This window comes from Lissotriton helveticus, chromosome 11, assembly GCF_964261635.1.
Source record: "Lissotriton helveticus chromosome 11, aLisHel1.1, whole genome shotgun sequence".
Taxonomy (NCBI): domain Eukaryota; kingdom Metazoa; phylum Chordata; class Amphibia; order Caudata; family Salamandridae; genus Lissotriton; species Lissotriton helveticus.
The window spans coordinates 1,007,028,955-1,007,048,569 of record NC_136072.1 but is presented as its reverse complement, the minus strand read 5'-3'; the positions used below and the strand labels follow the sequence as shown (position 1 = coordinate 1,007,048,569).

The window sequence follows — 19,615 nt, the reverse complement described above, 5'->3', positions numbered from 1 at the left end:
TAATTTTAAAAAACACTGCCTGTCCGTCCTTCTTGCGCTCCAGCACAAAGAGGGGTGAGGGAAATTCATGGTGACTTCGCATTTGCTCCCCTCTGTGAGCCAATTAATGAACAACACAGCAGGCAAGGGGCTATTAATAACAAGAAAGCATCACTCAGGCACAAATAACAAACATGAGTGTACTTTAACTCACACTGGGCGTATATAGATGCAGCGCGCATAGTAACATCTCAAATTAACACGAAAAAATGACAGTGTGCAAACGGGCAGGACAAATATGCAAATAAATCTAGCAGTCTCAAAGTGATAGAATCCACTTCTTTAAAACGGGATCTGCAAACAGAAACTCAACCAATCAAAGCTGGATTAGCGTGAAAGCCTGCTCTGCCAAGGAAGCATGGATTTTCATGACCTTCACTTTAGGAGATAGTGGAATCTTAATCACTGAGAAGGTTACCAAGGTAGGTTAGAAAGCAGGTATCCCAAATTGCTTAACCCGCTTTAGCGCCCCGGAAATGATCGTCTGATTCACCTAGGGGATGTAATATGTTTAATTCCAGTGGCAGTGAGGTCCTGCTAGCTCTTTCTGATCCTGATCCCTCTATGGAAGTTCTGGGCTTGGCAGTAATTTTATCCAGTAAAACCAAGCTCTCGTCATCATATGAGATCATAAACGAAGAATTGTCCTTTTTTAAGGATACCTCTTTATCCGCTATCCCCTCAGATGAGGGTAGTCTTTCCTGGAGAGGCGATTTGTCTTTAGAACTTGTGGTTTTAACTAGCTTTGGCGGAAAGGGGGTCGGCAGGCCTAGATTCTGTGCTAATCTTTCATTAAAATCACAGTCAATGAGGACAATAGGTGATAGAATCCACACCAGTGCACTTTCTTTACTATGTTTACACTTGAAATACTTTTTAATACCAGCATCTTGCCCCGCCAGCACCTTTGGGGTGGCGGGCTCATTGGCGGGTAGCTGAAGCTCAACTGAAGCTGAAGATTCCATAGATAAGGCCTCAGGTGAGTTTGATGAAAATGAGGCCATAAGGTTTTCTCCTCCTTATAACAGTTTTTGCTTTTGTTTTTTTTGCCCCTCTCCTTATTTACGTTTAGTAGCATGAAGCTACAGTGCGCGTTTTGATGCAGAGTTGGGCAAGCCGAGCTGAGCTCAAGTGAGTCGAGTTTTAGTACGTTTAGCATTCCTTGCTGATATGCAGAGAGGCGCCAGTTATTGTAAATCTGCCCCTAACTCTTTAGCATATGTATGTATGTGCATCAGGCTTAGGGCCTACAAAACGAATATTGTGTATGGTAATGTTAACAGTGTGTGCAAGTTTGTCATATATCAGACATTATTTTCAAAGATGTAAGTTGACACTAAGCCCGCAAATAAAACAGAGAAATTAAAGTTTCCGCTCCCGGAAAAGCTGTAGAACTGCGTGCAGTGATTAAGTTGCAAGGCCATCCGGCCCGCACAAATGAAGCTTGGAAGGAAATATAAATGGCAGGATTTGCCTCCCTTCTGCAACAAAGACTTTGCTAGTGTTCCCAGGCGATGATACGAGAAGCTGCACGAGTCCCACCTCCCTATAGAAGATTAATAACGGAGAAGGTATAAAGAGTACTGAGGATTTGGGTGGGACAGGCACGAGGTTAATTGTTAGAAAGCACCATTATCCAACTTCAGAATCATTCATTTTCTGAGGTATATGGGGATACTTACATGGCTCGACATATAAATGGAAAGTTCTAATGAAAATTTAGCAAATATAATATCCATGAGTCTGATAACATATATGTGGATATTAGGTAGGGACTAGACTAATCTAATAGAGAAAGTAGGGTTGTGTGTTCAAGGTATTTCTAATATTCACCTTGTTTTATATTACGACTACTGAGATTGCCATAATAATTACCATCTTTCTGATACTTAGGATTTATGTATGAATAGTGCATAGAAACCAAGTATATGTATTCTATGATACTTGCTCACAGCACCTCCTGCACATTCTGGGCAGTCCAGAGGCAGGGCCCATTTACCCTCCACAGACAATCCCAGCAAGGTGATCTCCACCCTGTCTGCATTAGTTTATTCTCTAGATAAAAATGGGAGTCTTTAGACTGGTACCAGAAAAATAAAATGTGAAACTGCAGTCCACACTTGCTAAAATGTGGTCAGGAATTAGCTGTAGTAATAACACATGTATGCGAATGCATATACATGAAAAGAAAGTGGTAATAATGAAAAATCATTTTCCCAGAAGGTCGATAGATAGTATGAATATGAGAACGAATAAATTAACATTAACATTACAAATTAGGTACACATTTCATAATGAAAACCAGTAGCAAGGTTAGATTTTATTCAATTACAATTCTGTGGTAGCAAAATATCCTAGGTCCGGTACCCCAAGATTGAAGGTATATACTATGACAGTGGTCCTTATCCCTTTGACTTCTCTGGACCTCTTACTGAATCACTATTGAACCCTGGCACCCCCACAGACTTATTATTGGAATCCAGAGATCCAGGCGTAAGCATTTTCCTTTATTTGAACTGCAAAGTAATACAAAAAAACAAGCATTCATCAAACAAATAGACAAATGAAATATTTCGTTGAATTCACAAACACCTATAAAAAAATCTAAATTGGAAATACTGGAGTTTTTCTAAATTCGATTGAGGCCACTCATCCATACTATGTCCTGTTTGCTACATTTGAACTGCTTTCTCGAAACAACCTGATACTTAATTTTTAGCCTAAAATGGTAAATTTTTCTTCTTTATCTAAATGCACTTTATTAATCTGTTAATATTATTGAATTTTCTGAACAGTCACGGCCCCCCTGAGTAGGCTTTGCGGACCCCGAGGGATCCTCGGACCACAGGTTAAGAACCACTGTACTACAACATATGCCTTGACTTAAAGTGCCAAGGCTGCCTTTTCCCCTTCCCTTTTTAGGTCTCGCCTAAGCTATTGCGTAAGCAATGCTTTGGCGAGATATTAAGTAAGGGGCTTTGGGAAATGCTCCCAAAGGCTGCAGGCGGATCGGGTACAGTGCATGTGCGCCGGATGTGCGCACCATTTGTCAGCATGCAGCCTTTGGTAGCACTTTTGCGGCCGCTTTGATGTTCTCAGTGAGCCGCGTGGCCACTGAGAACATCAAAGCGGATGCGAAAATTATCACAAAAGGGTACAGCTGTGCTCCTTGCATTCCCCCCTCCCTTTTAGCCCATCCCTTTCAACAACAGCAGCAGCTGGCAGGCACCGTAAGGGGCAGAGCGGCGCACACAATTAAACGCCGATGAACACCAGGGCTTTAAGTAGAAGCTTTTCCAACATTATATACAAGCCATAGTTGCTGTTTATTTATCTTATGCAACTAACAACCATCGACTTAGTCAATAGTCCTGCCTTGTTTAGGTCTTGTGCCCTGCATGAAAGACTCATAAACGTTGGGCAGAGTTAGACATACAAAAGGATTGCGGTGCTTAAAAGAGTCAGTCGCGGGTACATACCTTATGACGAAATCTTCCACAACCATCCAGGCTATCCATGAAGGACCGCCCCATCCCCTGCTTGAGGCAGCCCATTCGCTAACACAGAGGCGTTTCAAATAAAGTCCAATCTACTAAGAGGTCAGTATAGCTTACACACTGTGTCGCTTTCTGACGAGAAGGTCAAGACAGGCAGTTTTTTAAGAAGAAAGTCCCAGAATCCACTTAAAGTAACACGATTACTTTTTATCTTTTAAATTGCTCTTTAATATGAAACACGAGAACAATACAACGTTAAATGTTATTGGACCTGCCAAACACTTTGTAGGATGAGCCATGCACGTGTCTAAGCCCCTCCCCAAAGCACAGACACTTTTGACAATGGTCTCGTAGAACTAAACCCCCTCTTCCTGTAGGCCTACCAGAGGCGGCATTGTTTGTATTAATAAAGACCCGGCGTGCCCCCCGTCTCCAGTCACACCTCCGTCACTTCGGGCTCGAGCAGCACGTCCACCCCCGCCGCGTGGGAACCGCATTGAAAGGGGAGGCAAACAGCCGACCCCCATCACGAACCAGTGTCAAGTCAGCTGCTGCCTGCCTGCCCCACGCCCCCTCCGACTCTCACAGCCGGGTGTCTGCGTTTAACAACAAGCACACAGCGTTATTCTCCCCTGCCTGCATGAAACAAGGGGCAAGGTCTTCGGAGTGTCTCAGTCTGTCCCATTGTTGTCTTCACATCACTCTCTTCTGCAGTCTCTTTGTTAGACATTTACACTCATTTTCTCAGAATATCTTTCTGAAATACTCAATCTGCATATCTCACGCTGTCTTCCTCTCCAGCACCTTCTTTTTACATTCTCTTTCACATACTTCCTCGCATCTCCTGCACTTTACCAATCCCCCCACGCACAACATACCCACTCACCTATACGCGATGTATTTTCTTTAACTTTCACCCTGTCAGTATTTTGACAGCTGTGTTCATCCTTCACACGCTTTTGCACATAATCCAAATTATAATTGGCATGCCAGGCCATTGCTCTGTGTGCTCCGCGGAGAGGCCAATGTTTGGATGAGCATGCGTTCAAAGCCCCTTTATGACACAGTAACAGGCACTGTGACAAATTCACACTGCACTCTGCCAGGACTCCACAACTGACAGTCCTGGTCCACCCACACAGCTCCATAGAAGCAACTCGTTTCGCACTAGGCACTATAAATGAGTAATACGTTGCATGAAAAACTACGGAAACACATCATCCCGAGAAAAGCAAATACTCTTAGGGAATGCAAGAGTAATTAAAACATGACACTTAAACAAGAACAGCATTTCTTTTCCGAGGCTGAGGCAGTTTCTGTTTTGGCTTCTTTGGACGTGCTTTCTTTTTATCTCTCGTTAGTGCTGGGGAATACCAGAACCACGTTATTAGAACTGGAAAACCCCAGGGTCTCCGCTCTGTATACAATTCAATACTGTAGTCTGCCATTTAGACCCCTAGGATGCCATATGTCCAGGAGTTTACCACCACTTTGGCGTTTTTATGTCAAAGCCAGGAAGCAAATTGAAGGAAACCAGCCAAGGGCAGTATTTTCCCCATGCGAAAATAAAACTTTAAAATGCAAATACAAAGAAATCCCTTCAAAAGTCAACTAGTCACCAATAATTATCAAAGCAAATAGAGGCAGTATTTCAATGTTTAAAAATACAAAAAATACAGAGGCCTAGTACTTCGGGGGAGCCCTTTAAGCTCAAGGCAAATGCATGTTTGTGATATATGGGAAAATCAGTGACCCCGTTACATTCGGGAGGGAGGCGGTATCATTTTGTGTCACACTGCAGATGCTTCACTGAGAAAGGTGCCAATCCTAACGCCAAGAAGCATTTCAGTTTTCGGCGGGCGCTGAAAGCAGAGGTCTCAGGGTGACAGCTCGAGAGACAGAGGGCACAGTAGCACTCATCATGATAATGTGGTATTTGCTTAGTACCAACTTGTCATGCATTTTGTCTTCGAAGCATTGTATACAGAAGCTGCTATTGTAAATAGTGAAATATTTGAGACCTCTCTCCTCTGTGAAGTGTATGCCCCTAGGCGCTAGCGTTCTCCACCTGAGAGAGTTTTACAGCCATCCGTGGCACTCAAGGCGGCAGTCGATTGGGGGTGAGTGTGTGGGTAACTACAAGGCTGATATGTCCCCCCCGAGCTCTCTCACTCACTCCCCTCTCCTCCCCTTCCTTCCCATCTTGTCGATACATGGCAGTGTTGTAGATTTCCAACACACTTACTCCCGCCATGATAAATCATGTAATTAGATCAGGCTGCCACAGTAAACGACAGTGGTCACCCGTCCATTCAGGTGTTTATATGTTGTGAGCTAAACATTACTTGTGGAGCCTTTTCATGTGGGTTTTAAAAGGTGAACAATACTTCTCCGTGCTGAAGTGAAAGATATAAAAAACAAGCATTTGCAATGCAATAGGCCTGGCATTACTGAATGTTCGAGCTATTGGTGTTGCATTATTATTAGCAATGCCAATAGCTCAAACTTTAATAATGCGAGACCTATTGAATTGCAAATGCTTGCTCATTCTGATTTGCTCTGAAATAAAGCCAGATGCACAGCAATGTTCTTGATCTAAGGTTTCCCTTTTGTGTCCCAAACAGGCTTCAGAAAATTAGACTCTAATATTTAAGTAAGTCTTCAGCCTACAAAAGCATAATCTCATTTTGGCAGCCTGCAGATCCCCTTCTTGACTTCCTATTGTTCAATGCATTGAGATTAAGGAATTGTGTATTGGTATCCTTGCTTTCTTTGATCTTGGTCCATCATTTAAGAAGACCACATGTGTTTCACATTTCCTCACAAAGCGGCATATGCTACATAATTCCCCAGGGGCACAACGGAGGTGTGTGCCTGCTTTTTGGGCTCTAAAGTACTATCATATTACAGAAGGGGTCACAGATGCTTGTGAGGCCTCTTCTGTAATACTGATAGTGCTGTTGCACACGCAACGTTATCTTCAGAGGGCGTTCCCTCATTTGTATTGGGGTGTGGTCCCATGAAAATGAGGCAATCACTTTGCCTCTGTGCCCACACCGTACTGCATATGAAGGCGCAGAAGCAAATATGCCCTTAGGAGGTGCACTGAAATTGCACCACAAAAAGGTGGTGCACTGTAAGTGCACCCCTTAAGGGCAGCTCTCTCTCTCTCTCTCGAGGAGGGGGGGGGTGAATGGGGGTCCCATGGACCTTCCAGACACCCCCCATGCAGGTGGGTGCAGTCACTCACTGTACCCACTTTCAGGGGGATCTCTAACCCCACTTTAAAGTGCAGGCGGGATGCTGCCTGCACAGAGAAACATGGAGCGGCTTTGAAGCTGGTGCTCCATATTTCATTGAATGCGCTGCCCCAGGACAGCATAGGTTTTTTGGTAATCTGGGGGCAGTCTCCATTATTGTAATAGGGCCCAAAAGGACAGTGCACCTTATACGCAATATGCGTCCAGGTCTCCTCACTCACAAATTTAACTTTAGTAGTGAAAGTTCCTACATCCTAACTCACACGCTGTTGTGCTTTCAGTGATGTATCTACAACATTCGTACTGTCTTCTGTTTGCCTTTCATCATATATCAATCAATTTAGGCCTTCGTGAAAGTCTAAGAAGGTGTCTCTTCTGCTAATTTTTAATACCCTTCTGCTCCTCTTTTTGTTTTTTATGTAGGGCTCGCAAATGAATCCCCTGATCAAAAGTGCCCTTTATAAATCCCGATAAATTAAGTAACAGTGAGGGTGTTATCGAACGCAACACGCCCACCGATGGTTATACGGGAGATTAAGGATACCTAGAACAGACCTAGAACAGAATGATCTCTCTTTGCCTAGTTTAGTTGAAGACAGCTGCAGTACATCCTAGACCACCATAGTTTGAAACACAATAAACAGAGTTCAAGAGAGGTTTACCTGCATCTAAAACCTAATAGTTTGGGATCTTTAAGCAATAGTTACTTACATACAGATGACTTATCTGAAACTTGCTCCAACAATGAAGTTTTGTATGGTAAAGCCTAGCTTGTAGCTTTTTGAAGGTTTTAATTTTTAACGAACAGCGATATGATATCTGTAATCATTTTAACTGGTCACACAATAACGTTTGATTTGTGATGTGTATGCAATGCAATAAGAAAGCATGATACCGTTCCTTTAATGTGTGGCACCAAATGTTGTTCCAATTCCAGAATTTCGTACAAATAAATTCAGAAAGCAACACAAACTCTTTTCTAAAAACTTTATTCAACATAAAATATCCAATGTGAAAATCAGCTATCCAACATTTCATTTGTGACAAATAAACATAAATATATTTGTACAAGCTTGGTGTACATAAAATGTAAACGTTAAAACATTTCCAGCATAGAAACTGTACAGGTAAACACACAATAGCATATCATGTTTCAATCTCTTAGGTTCACATAGTAGCCCTCCCAATAGACGTTTGGGAGGGGTTGAGATGTTTGTAGTTTTGCACATTGATTAGACAGGTTTTTATGTTGGAGCCACCTACAGTGGAAGGCAATAACATTCACTGATAAACTTTTCTTTTCCTGACAAGCTCTATATTGTTTGTTGCAGAAGGAAGCAGTCTCATCTATCACATCCAATTCACATAGGCATATACATTTTGAATCTTTAGTAATCCAGCATGGGACACAGACATGGCACTCAGAAATATAAACAAAACAATTAAAAGGCATTACCTTATTGAAAACAAAACATTTACTTTTTCCCATTACAACGTACTCTCAACCAAAATCCTCTTAACAAGCATTGCTCAATATGCTACCAAGATCAAAAGTCAAGATCTATTGGCCAGTTGTTTCACCTCTCACACTTAGGCAAAAGAATATCGGGGAACGAGGTGGTTAGGTAACATAATGAGTCAAATGTCATGTATTTGTTGCACTTCACTAGTAGGGATAAGACAGAAAGTAGTTCTGAATCAGCCTCACTTTATTTTCATCCAGATCAGGGACAATATAATTCAAATTTTTGTAGCGGTGGAAAAAAATGATAGACAAGGTAGTATGTTGGATACTAGATAATAGTCAGACCTAGGATGGTGAAAGTGGATCCTTTGTTAATTTTATCATGTCTGTCTGGCATCCTATTATGTATTTTGAAGCTGAAAACAAAGGCAAATAACATTATTTTATTGATGGTAAATAGGCCCAGAAGTAACGTAACAGTGTAACTTACTTTTCCCTCTTCAATATCACTTCCATCTCTGAGTCAAACGTCGTTCCTATTTGGTTTTTTTTTTAACTGTAAGTGCATCATGACCTTTCTATTTCATGCTTGTTGCTCCCAATCAAATCTCCGTCATAAACACTGAATTTGTATGTTTAACATTGATTGCAAGCTGCTGCAAATTGATAGATGGTTCAGGTCACTGACTGCCTTAAATGGCTTCTTGATGACATTTTGCTGCTCTTAAGTTGCTAAAAGCATGCAGTGTTTTGACACATGACCTGAAGGTTTCTGTCAAACAGGAAAAGCTTAACTGACGTCTAATAAAGAAGCTATCAGAGATGAATGTTAACCATATTAGTTCAAGCACAAGCACCATTTGTGCTACAGAAATGTTAAACAAACATTAAGTATGTCTTAATCTTAAAAGACAGACAATGGACTTTGTTATACCCAATTAAAGTAGGGTGAGGCTATTCCTTTGCTCTGTTCATTCCACAAACTTGGAATTATACTACAATTCCAGTTTTAAATGGTATGCCGAGTGAAACACATGCATACTTGTGATAACTTTGCTGCTGAATACTTCTGTCTTTTTCTCTTTTCCCATATTTAATCCTTTCACTATGGCATTACAGCCTGGTGTCAAGGGCTATGAATGTTAAACATGAATTATAGACCTGAATCGCAAGCCAGGACCTTTAAAGAGGTTGATGGCCTTTAACAACCAGTATAGCAAGAGACGAAGGGCTAAAATGCTACTAGAACATTCTACTCACTCGAGGTAGAATGTTCAATAAATTAAATTAAGAAAATTAAAAAGGGAGAAGCTGAAGACAAACATTGGACTGTTATAGCAGAAGGTCCACACCAGCCATTATTGGCATTGAGTCTCTCAAATTTCTTTAATGGAACTCCCAACATTCTAATGTTATAATTACGTTTATGCGTTTATATTACAGTCATTGTAAAAAGCAAATGGAGTACTCCTGAATTCTAGCTACAAATATTCCAATAAATCATGTTATAAATAATTCCTAAAAGAAAAAATAGTAAACAAATACAAATAGATGATTAATAACCACACAGTGGGCCACCTACATAAGAAATCATATGACAGATTATAATTAGTACAACAAACTGTTACTTCTGGAATGAACAGACTTAAAAAAAAAAAACTTGCAGTCAGTCTAAAGTAACAGAATTAGGTAGCAAGCCTCATAAGTCCCAGAATCAATTCTCCCGGCCCTGAAAGTTATGCACAACGTTTTTCAAGAAAATTGCTTCTATGAATTCTGGTTTCCATATCACACAGTGTGGAGTTTAACCTGGGATTAACCTAGCAAGACAGACAGCAATAATAGCCCTTGCCTATTAATGCATGTCAGTTGACCATGATGGATATTCAAATCAAAACAAATTCTACAGCCATCCTCAGATCAAAGATCAATATTGCATAAGTTCCTAGCATCCTTTTAGTGAATGGGTCAAAATTATTGAGGGGACCCCTATATTTTGTACACGTTGAATTGACACATCAATCCAATTTGTAAAGTAGTGTACATTATGTTAATGGCTTGAAATTTGCACTTTGAAACTGGCCACTATCTTTGTATTTTGCATACCTCAAGACTTTTTACCAAATAGAGACCCTATGCATCTGTAGGCAATAACAAACTAGTGTCTCTGGGATATCTGATTTTCCCTGACACTAATTTCAACAACAGACTGCACATGGCTGCCTAATATATTTAAAATCTTGGCAGTACTACCTTGCTTTGATCTTGGAGAGTTGTGTAACTTTAATAGTCTACCTTGGTTTTGTATGTACCATATTATGTACCATATTAATCTGAATACTGAAGACAGCGAAAGTATTTTTGAGAAAGCATAATGGATGTGCCCGAAAAAGATAAATATGTAGGAAGAGTCCTACCATGTTTACAATGTTGCTTCTGCTTACAAAAGAAGAATAGTGATATCATTTATTTTAATAAAGATTTGCAAGCATTTTTTAGAACTACTGTAATTGTATTTGATAGACATCATTCATTTGAACTCTGAAAGATTCCAGTATAATTTCCAATCCTTTTATTGGACATCAGATTTGATAAGTCATTTTTTCTATATTAAGTTTGACTGAAGAATGCCCGTTATTGTCTAATATTTATGTCAATATTACACAGTAGTATTTCTTTTCTAGAGATGCCCAATGTAACATTGCCTCCACAAACTCATATTTTTATGAACTTTAGGCTGACCACCTTACTCCAAGTTATTATGGACACCGTCTCCAGTCCTAAACCTTTCTCCTCAAATCATTGATTGTAGGCGTTTCAGTCTAATTAGTTCAATGGAAGGAAAAAACAGCACTAGAACATCCAGAATGCATTAGGCTATCACACAAAATTCCACAACTGGAATCAAAGCCCATAATGACCTGGAGGAAGGTTGTCATCCTAAACCTAGAGTTCAAATGAACCTCCATAGTTCATTTGCTTTGTCGACCATGGGTGCCATGTAAATAACAATTAAGAATGAAGACGGTCACATCTTTGTCTGGGCACCAGTATATTCTAAACAGCTTTGACAGTTCCCGATTAGCTACTATCCTCAGATGGGAAACCGGACTTAAATCCCAAACTCAAGCAATAAACTGAGAGCGATTACGTTCTGCTCCACTGCAAGCCCCGCAAACTCGTAGGACTCGCACTAAATGCCACCACAACAAATACAAGTTGGACATTCATACGCTCAGTTTCTTGTCAGTCACACAGCAAGGAACTAGTATTTATATACTCAACCATGGGTCACCTAGGAACAAAACCATGTTCAAAAGCAGGGATTTTCTTAGAGGATTACTTTGTGCAGGAATCAGCTAAAAGTTTAACAAATATCTTTCAAATTACATTTAAGAGATGTTGGATGGTGCAAAGCCAGTTTAGTCACAGAATGAGAACACAATGTCAATTTCAAAAGATATGCAGTGTGAACGACCATGCATTTTTGTAGAAATACATACTTTGCTTTGCTGTTAAGATTCTAGTGGAATTATTTATTATTTCCTTGCTAAATGTATCCATCAAACCAAGAGAGAAATTGTAACCAGAACAAATAGTTTTTTGCTGCTATTTTCATTCCTTCAGAAGCAAACTGCGATGTTGCCTCTTTTGATGTTCGGTCTCCATTTTTTTTAAAAGCAAACAGCAATATCTCTAGCTATTCCAAATGTAAATTGGCTCAGATGGGAACATTTTTTTTTTCTTTCCATGATGATTTTACTATTTCACAATTGAGTACAGAACACTCTATTGCATGAAAACAGGGTTTTCTGAGGACTATGTACAGCGATTCTACTGTATTGTTATCTGACAGAATTCCAAACTGTGCACAAAAACAACTTAGAAAAATCTTTATAATAAATATCATTACCTGAACTATTATGGCTGAAACCGCTGTAGCTAAAGGTTAACTTCGACAAATGTAAGACTCTGGGCCTTATTTAGATCTCAGCGGATGGAATTAACCGTCACAAACGTGACGGCTATTCATCCGCCGTATTATGACCAATATAGTATGTAATGGGATCGTAATGTGGCAGTCGGGATCACCGTCACGTTTGTCACAGAGTTTTCCCCTCCTCCATGATCTAAATTAGGCCCTGTGTATTGCTTCATCAGGCTGTCACAATGTAGGCCTTGAAATCTCATCACAATATAGAAGGAACGATGTGTCAGATTTCATTTATGAACCAGGTACTATTTTGCAAAATCCTATACCAGTTTACACAATAAAGCTCTTCGAAGTCTTTAATTATGTTTTAAATATTAATCCATTTTGATAAAAAAAAATTATTTAACAAATCATTTTGTGCTTAACTTCTATGGGAGTCAATGCTCTGCAGTTGGCAGTCAAAAGTGACAGTCGTTATATTTTAAGTTAGTATTCAGTATTTTTATATGGTCATGCCTTCATTTGTAGATTAATAAATTCACCCTTGTTACACATATTAGAATATGTCAATATGCTACCCTGTACTATATGCTGAAAAGGATTCTGCACTTTCAAGGATAGTGAAATATTTCTAAGAACTTTACTGCGTTTTTCCCATTTTGAGAGAGAATATTCAAGGATGAAAAGCACACACCCATATAGTTGTTTTCGAGTTCTAGTTACGCTCTCAAAATCCAAGCTGTATTAATAAAAAAGTGTCTTAGGCCGCAACGGGCATGTGTGCCCACTTTTTGCACTCCTGGGGCATTCCCCGGGAGTGCAAAGAGTCCCTACAGAAGAGGCTGCAGATCCTTGAGCTGCCTTTTCTGTAATACAGATCATGCTGACACGCATGTAGCCCAAACACACTCTAACGAGGGTGTATCTGTAATATGAAACCTGGAGTTGTATGGGACCCTTGCTAGAAAGATTAACATTTGTTTCTGAAATGACATTGGGTACACAACTGCATGGGTATGAATATGTATTGTAAACTATTTAACATGAACCATAATTCAACCATACATGAAATCACTGACACTTTCACACAGTCACAAAAAAGGTGAAGCAGTTGTCAAGTTTACAAGCAGATGTAATGCTTCCAACAACAACAAAACATATCATCAATCCTACAAGATATTTCATTAGTATATGAAATGCACGTAAATAATTCTATACACTGGGGCCCAGATTTACTAACATTTGACGCAACGCAGCGCAGCAAGACAACTTGCGGCAAATGGGAAGAGCAGGAATGCACCATATTTACATAGATATGGCACATTGCTGCCCTCTATCTGCTTTTGCACACTGAGTGTTGCCTAGCGCCAACACAGGCACTCACGCGCCATGCTGCTAGGGCACCTGCGTCATAGGCAGGTTTCTCTTTGTGCAGGAAGAGATACCTTTCTTAAAAAAAAAAACAATCCTCAGAGGCATTTTCTTCTTTCAATGTGTGCTACAAAATGCATCACACAATGAAAGAAGTAATAACGAGGAGAAATAAACATATCTCTCCCCTCCATGCCTCTGTTGGGATGGCATAGCATTTTGACGTAGTCTTAGGTTTACTATCCTTAGTAAATCTGGGAATGACCCAAAATACATGGACGGATGTCAGTGAATGCCCACACTCCACTCATGGAGTGTCTTCCCAATGCAGAGTAATGCAAGGCAGCGATTTGCGCTGTCTTGCGTTACCTCGGAATTACTAAGCCACGCACAGCCACCCAAGGTGGCTTTGCATGGCTTAGTATATATCACTCAAGCCCTTGCGTCGCCTTCAGTGATGTAATGGCAATGCAAATGCCTTAGTAAATCTGTTCCGAGATGTTTAATTCTTCAACTATGACAAGTTGAAATTAAATCTGTTAACACACACAACAGTTTATCAAGTTCTGATTTCTTCATGATTCCTAAAACAGACTTTTTCAGCACAAAACCTAAGAAAACGTTTTGCTTTTCTCCACATGGTTTTTGTTAAGACTGAAAGTGCAAGGCAGGCAGGCATCTAATAAGTATTCCCATTTTGAGGAGGATGGAAATTGCCATGTTTTAAGCCAGGAGCAGAGTATACATATTATTCTGTTTGCTTTCAAGCATCATGATGCAGTTGTGTAACAGCTGCCACTTGAATTGCCATCAGGCAGAGAGTTACGTACTCACTCGGGATGTTTTAAGCTGGGTAGCTGACCATGCAAGCACAGTAGACTATGGAAATGAACTTGTGAAGTTTCAATTCCACCCGGGTCAAGCATCTCCATTTACACAGTTACATTTTTACAAGCATGGGCAAGAAGCACAAAGAACATAACTTTCTGAGGTCCACGTCACACTCTCTTGCGCTTTGACACATGGTGGTGGCACACGTCAGGTTTTCGAGCTTATATGCACTGTGTATGTTCTGTGCATCAGCCTTGTTTCCCCTCCCATCCTTCCTGTGATCCAGAGTGTGATCGGTTGACTGACGAGTGAGATCCCCTTCCTACCATTTCCTGGCCCCATTCTCGGTGACTTGACTCCTGTAAGCCTCGACCCTTTGTCTCAATTGGCAAAAAGCAGGCAGCCAGGGCTGCTAGGACGGTGCAGCCACTGTAGACTAATAAGGTTAAGTATACAGAAGACTCGAGCATCACCTGCGGAGTAAATAAGGAACAGTATAAGCAAGCTATCTCTTGGGTAGTAGGAAACAATATAGTATCATAACATGAAATAAGCAATCTATCTCATGAGCAGCAGGGGACTGTACGGTGCCACAATATGACATAATCAGACTATCTCTTGAGCAGCAGGATACACTATTATACCATAACTTGTCATAAGCAGTCTATCTGTTGAGCAGCAGGATACAATATAGTAACATAACATGACATAAGAAGTCAATTCAATTCAGGCAGCATTCATAATTTTTTCATCCTCCAGGCTACATATAAAATTAAAAGCTTGTTTATAATGATAGTGTTTATTTACTAAAAAAATAAGTTTCAAAGTGAATTTACGAATGTCCCTATAAAAATAAAAAAATAATTAAAAATGCAGCGTGGTTTGAGGAGATTTTCCATCATATGGACATTTTGGTGAAACATGGTACCTTCAACGAATCTTAGGGAACGCAACTAAATAATGTAAGGTACCAAGTCTTAATCTAGTCAGAAAGAACCTATGCTGAACGTTTCTTACTGTAATACGGTAGGGTTGTATGCCCATAAAAAATGGGCGCTCATAGTAAAAAATAATACTTTATGTTGTACTTGAGTCACCCTCCCTTACTAAGTCCATAGCAGTAATAAGCCTTGTTTTCAGTTCTTTCTTATTATATTCTTGAATAGACATAGGTTCCTTAGGCTCTGGAATTAGTTTGCAGCTTTTTAATACAGTTTGTATATATTCAAGCCACAATATTTTCCTACTATTATCTAGGGCCAAGCAATCAAGTATTATGCTCTTAGTGAACCTAGCTTCTTCTCTCGTCCAAATCCCATGCAATGTTAAACCAGCTGTTTTTTATAAAATCGCTAATGTAGGGGACAGACAATTCTCTATGAGCTAAGCAATTAGATGTAGAACTTGGGACGGCTAGCAAATGTTTTAAGAACTTATTCTCTTGTGTTTGGAGGGTTACAGTATTAGCTCTCCCCCATAAAGCTGCACCATAGCATGCAGTCGAAATTGCTTTACTTCTATATAGGGTGAGCATTTTCCTTATGGGTTTATTTCCTATTTTTTCTGAGAATCTAAAAATGCCCTCTATGCTTCGTATAAATTTGATATGTTAATATGTGAACCCTATGTACCATTTTCATTAAACAGTAAACCCAGATAAGTAAAACTTGAAACTCTCTCAATCGCAATGCCATTCACATAATGCTTTTTGATCCTTCTTCTATTTTTGCCACAAGTCATGACAAAGGTTTTTGTTAAATTCCATTTTAAACCCTTTTTAGTCATAAAATGAGCAAACTTTTCAATCAGGCATTGCAAACCATTAGCCGTCCTTGAAATAAGGACGGCATTGTCAGCATAGAGGAGCACTGGAGTGGGGCGAGGTCCTACTTTCGGTGCATCGGCCTTAAGATTCTGTAGACAACAATCGATGTTATTTATAAGAAGTCTAACTCTTGAGCAGCAGGATACACTATACTAAAGTAACATGACCTAAGCAGTCTACAATATAGTAAATGAACATGACACAAGCAGTTTATCTTTGAAGCAGCAAGATACAATATAGTACCGTAAAACAGAAGCAAGATCACAGAATCTCATTCATAAACATAATCAACAAGCATTTTCAATGCAATCGGTCTCGCATTTGCGAGCGTTTAAGCTATTGGCATTGTAAATGACAATGCCTTTTATTTATGTGTTTTTAATAGCAACACATAAATAAAAGGCATTTTTATTTTTAATGCCAAGAGCATGCGAGAGCATATTCAGGTTACAGTGAGCAGTGTCTAAACAAAGGGGTGCAGCCAACATTAAAGTGAAAGCGCAAATGCGGCTTTCACCCAAAGTGATAAAAAAATTATACATTTTAAAAGCTTCAGTAGCGCTAGTGATTAAATAATTAAATAAGCCCAGCCACTGAGGTGAAAGCGGTCTGCGCCATATATTAAATAATTGCTGCCGATATAGTTAAAGTTTTACAAAAACCATTACAAAACAAACATTACCAAAGCCAAATGTCAGGCAGCCAACGCCAAACCTATTGGTTTTTCCAATACTTGTTTCTTTTGTCAAAAGTCATATGCAGAAAATTCGTTTTAACTGTACTGCCTTTTTGCTAGTGGTATGGTGAGGGATTTGCTTTTCAAAGGCAGAGCCCGGGTATATGTTTGTTCCTGGAATGTCAGCAACATCACAGAAGTGAAACACAATTGAATTTTTCACTACTATGTTGTCGGAGCAGTGAGTAATTATGGGCCCCATATACAAAGTTTACAATATTATAGTGAGAGTAATCTATGACAGGGTTGTTTTCTACAGAATGTTTCCAAGTGACATAACTGTCTATGATGTCACTTTGAACAATTACATGAACCCCCAATATTGATAACTATTTATATACAATTTATGTTGTTTGTGGTAATGGCACACTTATAAACTTATATACTGCATGATGTTTCGTAAACTGTTCCTATGGATTCGTTGTGCAAGGGGAGTCATAATTGAGCTACACACTAAATGACCTTCCACCCCTCTCTCTAATCTACTTCAGGCTAACAAAATCAATACTTAGCATCCTGACGGATTCCTTCTTAACACCTAGGCATTCCCTTGCATTTCAGTCCCGGGCCATGCTGCCCGCTACAAAGAAGAGTGCAGAAAGCAGAGACCATGCAGATAGTGGCTATCTTGAAGTCACTGTCTGCTGCAGGTCTGTACAGACCCACAGATAATAAGGAAGATGATGGTTTTGGATGCACCAGCATCATCTGCCTTCTTCAGCATCTTTTGGATCAGCAGAGACCGAGTAGAGGCGGGTGTAGATGAAACCAGGGAACATCATCCGCCATTACACTAACTCTTTCAAGCCTCTTGAGACCCAGGGCACCAGTCGCAGACAACCATCTCCGTCCCACCCCTTGTTTAGTCATTTAGGGACCTAAGCAAGGAGGGGAAAATCCGAGAAGCAACCACGTTCCATGGTGGTATCGTTGCGGTTTCCACCACTGCGTGTAAGCAATGAATACCAGGGGTTCAAAATCTATATCCATGCCTATACGATCCATTGATTTTCCTCAGCAATGTAACACCTTGTTTTCTACAAAAGGAACAGAAGCACAATAGTCACAGGATACCTTAGAATGCACATAGTTAGAATTAACATCTTTGTTCAAATCAACAAATCACTGGTTTCAGTTTGTCAATTTAGGACTGTACTATGCAGCTCAAAATGTCACAACTGCTGTTCAGTTACACACTGTGTTAAGTATACATTTATTTAAATAAGGGAATACCTGACATAATCTCCTTCTTTCAAAAGGATACTGTAACTGTACATACCTGTGCAATGAATGGAGTTATTAGGGCTCCGACTCGCGCCATCCCACTGCAGGTCCCCAAACCTAGAGCTCGAGTAGCTGTAGGGTAAACCTGTATAAATAAAAAATACATGCACGTCAGCCCCCTAAGCGGGTTCACATTTGAACTATTTTAGTATTCTCCTACACATGCCAGAACTACAGAACTTCCCCCATACAGCCCGTCTGCAAAGGCAAGAGGCTCGCTGAAATATGTGTTTGGGTGCAGCATGCCACCTTGGAAGACATTAGCATTTAGGGCCAGATGTTCGTAGCCTTTTTGTGAAAGCAAAGGATTCTCAGAGAGCTGTTTGCAACCGCAAAAAGGTTTTTCCTTATGTACAAAATTAAACTGTCATTTAGTCACACGTATCTGAACAGCAATTTACGTTTGCTCAGTATTTGGAGAAGGTGAGTTTAGGGCGTCCCTTTCAAATACCAAATAAGATTGATATGTACGAATGTTTTGCGACTGAACTCAGTGGCAAAACATTAATAATTTACTGACTACAGGGACCCTGGATATCTAATGGATAGGTGGCTGCTCCCGGGGGCAGACTTCACAAGGGTACTCTACATCAACCCCACCAAACTGAAACTGACAAGCCCCACAATGCATGTGGTCCAAGTATGGCGGACAGCTACGAAGAGCCTGGGCTGGGAGGGTAAAGTCATGCAGGCCACCCCACTCTGGGATGCAGAGATATTGGCAACTTAAGACACACCAAGGGGCTTTGACCGCTGGGACTTGATCAGTATTTCCAGGGTCGGGGATCTGTGGAAGGCGGGAGAAGTAGTCACTTTCGCTCAACTATGAACAGAGTACGATCTTGCGAATACTGAACACTTCAGATACATACAGATCAAACATGCACTGCTGTAGTGTAGTTCCTATATTCCCAATAGGCTCTGTGCATTGGAATAACATAAACGATAGTTTAGACGTAGGACTGAGGTCGACTAGGTCTCTACTGAATATGTTAGACTTAATTAGGTATGCCAGCTAGCTCAGAGGTCACTAGAAACTTTTTCGAATGAACAGAAAGGAGTTCACTTTCCTGATTAGACAAGAAGGGATTAGTTTCTGACAACCGCATAAACATGACAACTTTGCTCCCTCCAGAACAAGGAGTATATCTCCAGAGTCGTGTGAAAACAATAGACAGCTATTTCACTCTGTCAATCGTGCATACTTAGTTTCACCAGGAGTGCAGAGAAATAGAGAGACATGCGTTTTCAATAAAAGGTGTTATTTATTGAGCAGTCCTCTTTCTCATGCAAGAGAAGTGAATTGCCACAATTGCAATACTTATCATGAAGTAAAGTGCGTACAGTAAAAGGAGTATTATGAAATAATACTG

The 19,615-nt window shown here is 40.2% G+C and overlaps 1 protein-coding gene across 1 annotated transcript in view; it reads right to left on the bottom strand.

The window, feature by feature from the left end:
• Positions 1-7,769: 7,769 nt before the first annotated feature.
• SVOP (SV2 related protein) overlaps positions 7,770-19,615 on the bottom strand; it is a 381,533-nt gene continuing 369,687 nt past the window's right edge. The window contains exons 15-16 of the mRNA XM_078667399.1: positions 18,238-18,327; positions 7,770-14,870 (exon numbers count right to left, since the gene is read on the bottom strand). Coding sequence (XP_078523525.1) covers positions 14,646-14,870; positions 18,238-18,327 — 315 coding nt within the window. The 3' untranslated portion in view covers positions 7,770-14,645. The remainder of the gene's footprint in view (positions 14,871-18,237; positions 18,328-19,615) is intronic.